We start from the raw sequence: 9,319 nt of genomic DNA, 5'->3' as shown, positions 1-9,319 counted from the left end.
TGAAGTAGTATATTGAAGTTGACAAACAATTTCCAATGGAGAAAATATGCTTTTGTGCTAACAAATTGCATATTAAGTTTATATAATTCATAGCGTATTTCCAATTTTCTCTTTCATTTTTTCCTTAGCTTTTATGAAACAGTTAAGACAGATCCATACAACATGCTATAATTTTCATGTGGGAAATGTCTTTTTTATGGGTGTCTTGATATGAACTTGGATGCATGATACTCCAGAACAAATAGGTAATAGAAATTTGCTTAGGGAGATGCAAAGAGTTGATGAGCACAAATGGATGACATAGAAGTATAATTGTTCGAATAATCTCTATTGACAGTGGACATAGTTTTACCTATCATTGACAGTAATACATAGTATTGGGCTGCAACAATTAAATATCAAAAAAGAATATCAGTACATGAAAATTTTCTATCTAGAATCCAAGTATTAGTTCTGTGAGAATATCTTGGGCTAGGTCTCTAATTGAGCCATCCTTGAAAACATGGTTCCAAAAATCTCAGCCTGATATTTAGCGTACTCCTTTGCCTTGTCCTTCAACTTCTTGTACTCGAGTTTCACGTCTCTATCGTTTCAAAAATACAAGGAAAAAGAAGTAGAATCCATATGGTTAAGTATTCTTTGGAAAATAAAATCTTGACTTGCATTTACCACGATGAATATTGTCAAAGGAAAAACCTGGATAAAAAACAAACAAACCTGTTATTTGGATCTACTGTAAGAGCTTTCTTGATGTCAATTTCAGCTTTTTCCAAATCAGAAGTTCTTATATATGACTGAGATCTTCTATACAGGGCCTTAACATTAAAGGGGTCTAGTTCCAAGACCTGTTGAAGAAGAATTTAGTTTTGTAAACTATGTGTGTTTCACTTTCAATTTTCAGATAAGACAGAGCAAAAATAAGAAACCTTGGTGCACAGTCCTGCAGCTTCAACATACTCTCCAAGCTTAAGTTTACAAGCTGCATTATTCAAATTGCATGATATTCTTAATGCATTTGCCTGGCTTTTTTCTTCATCTGTGAACGAGTGATCAAATTCAATGTATTTAACAGCCTGCAAATAGTAAAAAATGACTCTTTAGCTTGCATAAGATGAGGAAGGAGATGGATTATACTGTTTCTTTAGATGCTTTGAGAAGTTTCTAATTGCTTAGTGTTTATGTACCATAAATGACTTTCCTTTTCATATTTCTTTGAGGCAAACAAAAACTTCCCATTCTTAAAAAGCATATTTCCATCTTCCTTCTTCCTTTCACAGGTCTCAATCTTCTCTGCTGTTTCCATCTTCCAGAATGGTTTTTCCTACTTGTACAAAATATACCTCAAATTAGGAAACTAAATTCGGCAATTCCACAAATGCCATATTATGTCAGGACTCAGAAGTCAGAACATTCAAAAGGGGAACCTTGGTGAAACTAATTAGCTCCACTTCGTAAAGAAGAGTTGCACTTTTAGGGAAATCTTTGGAGACTGCATTGTCAAATCCATAGTCTGGACTAATGGTAACCAGAGCCTTTTCACCTTTCTTCATGGTCGTGATTGCCCTGTCTAGGCCCTCATGAATTTTCCCTGAAACAGAGTAGAAGAACCAAATCTCAAGCATTTCATAAATAAGAGCCTAGATTTTGAATTTGTGCATTTTAGAAACACTTTTTACCTTCAAAACACATAAGTTCAAAAGGCTCTTCAGATCCTTTACTCTCAAAAATGGTTCCATCTTCAAGCTTGCCAGTGTATACCACTAGAAAGAAAAGGATGAGAATTATACTTAAGACAAAGTTCAGAATCTCAACAAGTCCTAAATGGTAATAGTCTCTTCTTTGGACACAAAAGAAGGAAGATATGTGCTAGACTGTATAATGAAAAGTGAATCGGGTTTACCTTTAGCCAGTGATCCTTCACTGGGGCGATCATAACCTTCACCTACTTTGATAACTTTTTTCTTTACTTTCTTATCATCTGTGACATCAATGACACTCTTCCATGATACAAGCTCAAGATGAACAGATAAATTGGACTTTGGTGGGAAACTACAATCACTTTTGGTAACACCATTTCCATGTTCAAGGCCATCTGCACATGAGTAATAATAAGAGCAATCAAGAATCTTGTTAAGAAGAAATTGTTCAAATCTGAGTACAGTCAAATATTAGCAATCCTGATAGAGGTGTAAAGTGAGCCGTGCCGGGCCAGCACGGCACCGCCTGCAGGCGGCCCGTGCAAAGTGCCGTGTTGGCCCGTGGGCCATCACGGGCCGTGCTGCCCTCCTCGGTGAAAATTTTGGGGATCGGCCTGGCATGGCCTATGGCCCAGGCCCGTGTGGGCCCGTGCTGTGTCGTGGGCTGGGCTGGCCCGTGGGCCAAGCCTTGGCCCAAGTCGGGCCAAAGCTAATTTTGCCAATTTATTTAAAAAAATTGAAAAAAAACTTAAAATTTTAATTTTATATGAACTTTGATGTGTACAATTGCTTATATATACAATAATTAAATAAATTAGTATAATAAAATTGAAAAAAAATATATTTATTTTATTAATATATTATATACTATATATTATTATATAATTATAATTTATATAATATATTATATATTATATATATAAATATACAAAATATAAATATTATGTATATATATAAATATATATAAATAGTTGAAAATTAGTGCAACGTAACTTACATGAGAACCTTACTGATAACTCTGCCTTTTCACCTTTTCGCATTGTTTTTACAGCTTTGGCAATTGCTGGGCAGAGATAACCTGCTCAGAGTAGTAGGATTATGTTAACAGAACTTTTCCTCTCTCTGAAAACTATTTTTGAACATTTCCTTTATGAAAGGAAAAAGGGCCCAATTTATAGTAAAGACACCTTGGAGCGTATCACTGCAAAAGGTCAACTTACCATCACTTAAATGAAATTCTATGCCGTCATCTGACTTTGAGATAAGAGTTCCATCCTCAAGTCTGGCTTCATATTTAACTGTGAATAAAGAAAGCAGAAAATTGTTAATCTCTGACCTTCAGGAAAGTACTTACATAATTAATATCTGACACTCAACAAATCCAACTTGATTTCAAACTGTAGCAAAGGCCTAAACAAGGCAACATGGCTAAACCAATGGACTCAAAATTTGGAACTCAGCACAGCAAAGATAAGATAATGTAAAAATATTATTTTGGGGTGCACTTGTTTTAATTTAAAATCAGTGGAATAGCAAAATATTAACTTAAACAGATTTAACCAAGCAAAAAATTATCCTATAAAGGCAAACCAAGAAAATCAATGAGAAAACTACCTAACACTTCATCTGCATCTTTGGGTGTCGACCATCCCTCACCCTCTTTTATTATCTTTTTCAATATGCCTCCATCACCAGATAAGTCCCTAACACTGCTCCAAGACAGCATCTCCACATCAAAAATAAGCGTCGAATTCGGAGGAATCATGGGGGGAGAAACCATCTCCCCATAAGCCAACTCTGGAGGAATGGTGAAGATTGCTCTCTCACCCTTCCTCATGGTGGCAACCCCATCATCCCATCCTTTAATAACCTCACCTGAAATTCAATTCAATACAAAGAAGGAAAAGTTACTAATACTGTTACTAATACTCTCATCACAAATCTCCACCTACAAATTATTCCATAAACAGAAAACTGTTAAGTTAAATTCTTTTGAACTCTATGAGAGAAAGCTTAAAAAGAATGAGTGAACCAAAGAAGTTCGATGAATTAAGAATCGAATCATGAAGGTCGAATGTGTTTATAGCTTACCTTGGCCAAGTTTGAATCTGAATGGAGTTCCTCTGTCTCGACTTGAATCAAAATCAAGACCACCCTCCACCCGCCCACTGTAATGGACTGAAAACATGAAACCCCACCATTAAACAAACAGAACATGAAGAAAAGAAGATTGAAGATGCATGGAAAGAAGGTTGAAGATGCATTTTGTTCCTCGACAGTTCTCAGACCTTCGACTTCATCCCCGGGAAATGGAGTCAACCATGAACTACCTTGCTGGATAATCCTTTTTCTCAAGCCCTGAGTTCCAATTTCCCTCTCTAAAGAATATGGTAATTCAGCTTTCGAGCTGGATTTGAAGGAAGAAACCGCCATTCACGATGCAGAAAGCGAGAGAAAGAGCGAGACGAAGTTTGTTTCCAGAGTAATAGATAAGCCGTTTGTTTCCCTCCCTTCGATTGTTTTTCAGTTAAGATTTTTCGGTTAAGGTTTTCCAACGTATTACTAGGGGTGCGTAATACGCACCATATCCCTATCGGGAAACGTCCCTCGGTTCCCAGACACAAACACGTGTCTAGCAGGCGAGGACAAATCACTGGGTGGACCCCACAAGGAGATTCCAAAAGCGAGGATCAGGATCAAGGTCATCGGATGATCAGAGAAAGGACGTGTCACATGACCGGGGATGTGTCAGACTCGGATGGAACCGGATGGTTGAATCGGTGACCCGGTGACTCAAGGTTAAATGATGGTTTTTCTTTTTCATGGTTTGAATGGGCAACCGGCTGATTAATGGATAAAACCGTGGGTCTAACCCAGATCAGTCCGGATTTTTTACTATAAACCGGATGATGACATAAAACCCAATGCCAGACCGACCCTAGTACTGGCTCAGATTGGCCTGTTGTCAACCCTCAGCCCAGCCCAACCCCATTCAACGTACAAAAGCCCAAGTTGGGTGAGAAGTTGGAGCAAAGAAAGTTGGGAATTAAGATAGTCTGAGCCTCCGAGGAACTAGTTCGCAATTAAACCCAGGCTTTCACATGTCTAATATGGGCCAGCCCAACTTTAAATGGCTTAGGCAAGGCTAGACATGGGTCTGTTGGGTCAGACTCAGACCGGACACAAAACCGTTTTGGCCATTCGGTCAAATGTTGAAATGTTCAACTGTCCAATTTAACCGGTTGGATCATCAAAGCCTGGTTGGTTTTTAATGGTTCTGCCGGGTTTTGACCGGTTCTATCGATTTTTCAGAAGTTTAAAACACAGGGTTTAAAAAAAATAGAATGTCCTCCAGTTCCCGGGCCTAATAGTCCAACCATCCAGTCGATCTGGGTCTTAAAACATTGGTGTGGGTTTCATTTGCACTGATATGAATGCACAGAGAAGTGCAAATAGGCTGAGAGTAAATAGAGAATTAAATGAAGCAATCCCCATTTTAAATTGAAGAGAATGGAGGTAGGAGGAGGGGGCAATTTGTTTGGGAGTATCTAAGGTTCAAAGTTTTGCAACATATCAGACTGTATCGGCTGATACGTATTATTCAGATATACGTGTGATACACAGAATGCATAGAAATTATCTGTAACATTCGACTCCTTGTACATTGAGGTTTCGGAATCCTCCTGTAGCTATCTTTTGTATTGCATTGTTGGGAAACCTAGCACTTGGGCTACACCAGATATTAATTTCATATCTACATACCACTGTTTTCAAAACTGGACCAGATCGGACGGTCGGGAATAGATCACCTGACCGATTCCATTTCATCTCAAAATCGTTTTTTGGCTAAAAACCGTTGATTTGATCAATGAACTGTTAATTTAGATTGTCGAACCGTTGATTCAGACAACAGTTTTTGGCCTTTTTTTAATTTTTTATTTATTTTTATCAGAGAAGGCCATCCATTTGGACCGGATGGTTGGACCGTTAAATCTGAGAATCGAAATCAGAAAAAATTTCTGTCCGGTCTGATTTTTAAAACGTTGCTACTACTACTACATTCATTGGAAATTAATGCAAGCAACAAAAATTGTTGGAATTACAAACCGAGCATTAGTATCTATACACGAGGATTCAACCTATGTTCCATAACTAGTTTGAAAATTACCACATCTGACTTTATCTTCAACACAAACAAATCCATGAATAATGGCTTATTTATGCCAAGAAATTTGGAAACATCCAATATTTTAATTTTAATGGATCCAAAGCCGAATTATGTTTTAGTTTAGATTACAAATAACATGCATATATGTCCATATACATACAAGATTATCTTTTTCTTTTGTTTAGGCAAAATCTATAATGCATCAAATGCACCATGCCCATCTCATCCATACCCCTTAATTAGACCACCTCTTGAAGAACTTTTGCTCATTTCAAAAGGAATGGAAGTTTGTCATCGGTTATCCTCTGAATTTCATTTACACGGTCGGTCAAACAATAAGCCCAGTCAGCTCTATTCAACAGAATCCCTTTTGGGGTGATAAGTTGCAGAAGCGGGCTAATTCGGTAGCTCAAACCTAGATTTTAATGGATTAGGATGGACTAGGCCATGAGCCCACACACTAACGCCTATGCCCTGTCTGACCTCAAAAGTCAAAACCCGGTCTAGCTGCAGGGCTGCATGTTACCTAATACACAACCACTGAATCCAGGTTGGGTTAGAGCTAGTACAAAAGTTCAAATTGAGTTCGACTAACAATAGACATGAATTTGTCTATACAAATGACAATCCAAATGTTATGTTTGAGTATGGAATTCTTTGTTTGGAATTAAGTTGAAAAAAACAAAAGTCTGAAGGCAAAATTTTATAGTGGTAGCATAGAGCTTGGGCCTTGGGGGATGGAGGCGAAACCCCATATGGACCTGATCCATATTCTTCAATCTAAATATGAAGAGTTATGTATTTTGGGGTTTTTCCTATTTGAATTCTGGACTGAGAGGAAGTTGAGTGATTTTGGGTGTATTTTGCGGTTTAGGGTTTTCTGTGAGTGAGGTCTCCGTTGCTGTTTTCATAGTGGATTCATGAGACTTCATGTCGCTGCATTCACATTTTCATGAACTATCTTACATAGCTCTCTCGGATTCCTTTGTTCTGATCATGATTGTCTCCACCGACGATAAATTTAAGATACCCATTGATCTGAGGTTGTCTCCAGAAAAAGATTATCATCTCATTGTCTGAAAACTGTGGCGGAATGTTCTACACCGGAAAGGTGAGGTTACCCAGCTATAGCCAAGTGACAAGTCCAAAAACTGGTTATGGGAGGGGTGTAGCCACAACCTTTCCATCACTGCACTGATATGAAACCAACACCTGAGAGCCAACAATGACGGTGGAAATTGGGTTGATGGCCCAAGCAAACCATCTTGAAGACACAGTCACGGTGTACCGATATACAATGTCAATTGTTGGTGAGGATGGGTTGTAGACTAGTGAATGAAGGAATTCAAAACGGGAAGATCATTGCCGGAATGGGAGAGTCTGTTATTGGGAAAGGTATAACTTGAACACAACGACTGAGCATAGGATGGAAGGAATAGACAAAGCAGAAGAAAGATGAATAAAGTTGTATCCATCATTATGAACCTGTGAAATAGCTAAACCCGGAAGGAATTCAAAATCTATGATGAACTGGGTTAGAAAAAAAATGAGAAGTCTGAAACTATTAGGAAATCTGAAGGGGAGATAAAATAAATGAGTTTATAAGAAAGTCTCACAGAAAATGGTAATGGAGATGGGTTTCAGAGTAAGATGGTGAGATTGTTGAGTGATCTGGTATGGTTATATAGGGCTAAGAATTGGAAAGACAGTCTGCACTCCAACAGTCCAACCTTCATATAGGAAGATGATTTCTAATTTCTAGTTGTATCAATTTTAATTGGTACGAGTTGAACAGAACATGAATAGTCAGATTTCCACAATTGCAACAGTAATCTTACCAAAAAATAATCAGATTTCCACAATTATTATCAGCGGTTGTAAAAAAAGAGGGTAAATTGTTGAAATTTCCCTTGAACCTTGGTAATTTCAATCACCTCCCCTAAACTTTATGATTTAATTGCAAGTAGACCACATCTGTTAGAACCCTCTAACATAAGGCACAAAAATATCCAAAATACTCATACAGTTACTATTGAGGCGAAAAGGCAATACAAACTTTATAAACATGACAAAAGAAAAAGAGAATTTAAAGTTGCAGCTTTACCTTTGAGTGATTGATATGAAGGGAAATTTTAAAAAACAAATAAATTTCACAAAATAGATAGGAGGGGTTTGGGCTAACGATTCATATGAAGATAAAATTTGAAAAATAAACATCTTCATAAAAATTAACTACATGGATATTTTGGACGTTTTCATGACCCATTTTAGAGGATTCTAACAAAGGAGGTCTAATTGCAACTATGTCAACAAGTTCAAAGGAGGTGATTTCAATTACCAAACTTCAAAAAATATTTCAGCAACAGGTTGCTAGCTACCTAGCTAAAAATAGTTTCAATTACTAATAGATTGCCAATTTTCTCACAAAGCTAATGAGTTTCTTGAAACCCAATATCTGGTAGACAACAGATTGCCAGTTTTCATCTCTCACGAATGATTCTTGCAATAAAGACTTCAAAGAAAAAGGGAAGCTCCATTCTCAGCCAAAAAATGCATCTCTAAGAACAACTACTTCATTTAGCAAAGATGATCTTATGGTTGTATGACTATATCCTGTCCATACAATACAAAGACCACAATTGAAGATCCACATATTACACCCCTAATTTCTATACTCTCAAATGTTGTCTATCCACCTATACCTGGAAAAAGTGGACCAAACCTATGAACCCCGACCTGGCATAGCCTGGAGAAAGCAGGTTAGGGTTTCTTATCTAGTAGACTCAAACTAGAAGGTGGCTTGACCCGACACAATCCAATCTGAAAAGAATTCGGGTCATGTGGGGTCACCCATCTCAAATAAACGATTTCAAACCAGTGTTGACTCATATGATTCAACCATTCAAGCTGTTTGAACCAAATGATTAAACATATAATTTTGTTAAAAAAACTGTTGACTTGATCAAAGATCAGTTGATCCAAGTGGTTGAACTATTGACCCATTTTACACATGGATTTAAAACTAATAATTGAGGGGATCAAAAGTTAATAAACATGGGTAGATGTTCCATTGTGTCAAAATATAAATGGGATGTATAAAAACTGCGGGGATTTTGAAGGCATGGGGAGAGGGGATGGCTCCCCTTGCGCCACCCCTAGCTTTTCCTTTGCTAACCCAAATATTTATGGTTAGGGTCTGGGTCTAGACTTTGCCGGTCCAACTTGAAAGTTGATCCGACCTTAAATGATTCGAAAATGCCTTGACCCGATTCAAATCCGACCGCTTGATTATCATGTCTGCGCCAGGTTGATCAAGGCATGCCATGCCATGGTATATATTGTAGTATTTTAGTATTATTCATGGGTAAATGGGCACTAACCGGGCAATAGAATATATATAAGAATTGGTTATGCCTTACTATAGTTTTGTATTTTTGATGCACTAAAGTTTGAT

General features: G+C 37.5%; 1 protein-coding gene across 2 annotated transcripts; it reads right to left on the bottom strand.

The window, feature by feature from the left end:
* Positions 1–296: 296 nt before the first annotated feature.
* LOC104588271 (70 kDa peptidyl-prolyl isomerase-like) lies at positions 297–4,213 on the bottom strand. 2 transcript variants are annotated; one of them, XM_088891137.1, is made up of 12 exons: positions 3,986–4,213; positions 3,789–3,875; positions 3,312–3,572; positions 2,918–2,995; positions 2,695–2,775; positions 1,901–2,092; positions 1,677–1,760; positions 1,425–1,588; positions 1,201–1,321; positions 927–1,075; positions 718–845; positions 297–583 (listed from the first exon to the last, which is right to left on the bottom strand). In XM_088891137.1, the coding sequence occupies exons 1-12, from the start codon at positions 4,128–4,130 to the stop codon at positions 472–474; spliced, it is 1,602 nt and encodes a 533-aa protein (XP_088747263.1). In that variant the 5' UTR covers positions 4,131–4,213; the 3' UTR covers positions 297–471. The 2 variants fall into 2 exon arrangements, 1 of the variants encoding a protein (XP_088747263.1); XR_016078396.1 differs by lacking the exon at positions 297–583 and having other exon boundaries at positions 927–1,073; positions 1,185–1,321.
* Positions 4,214–9,319: the final 5,106 nt, after the last annotated feature.

The sequence above is a fragment of the Nelumbo nucifera genome, chromosome 7 (genome assembly GCF_055504915.1).
Source record: "Nelumbo nucifera cultivar China Antique chromosome 7, China Antique-T2T, whole genome shotgun sequence".
NCBI lineage: Eukaryota > Viridiplantae > Streptophyta > Magnoliopsida > Proteales > Nelumbonaceae > Nelumbo > Nelumbo nucifera.
This window is presented reverse-complemented; position numbering and strand designations above follow the sequence as displayed.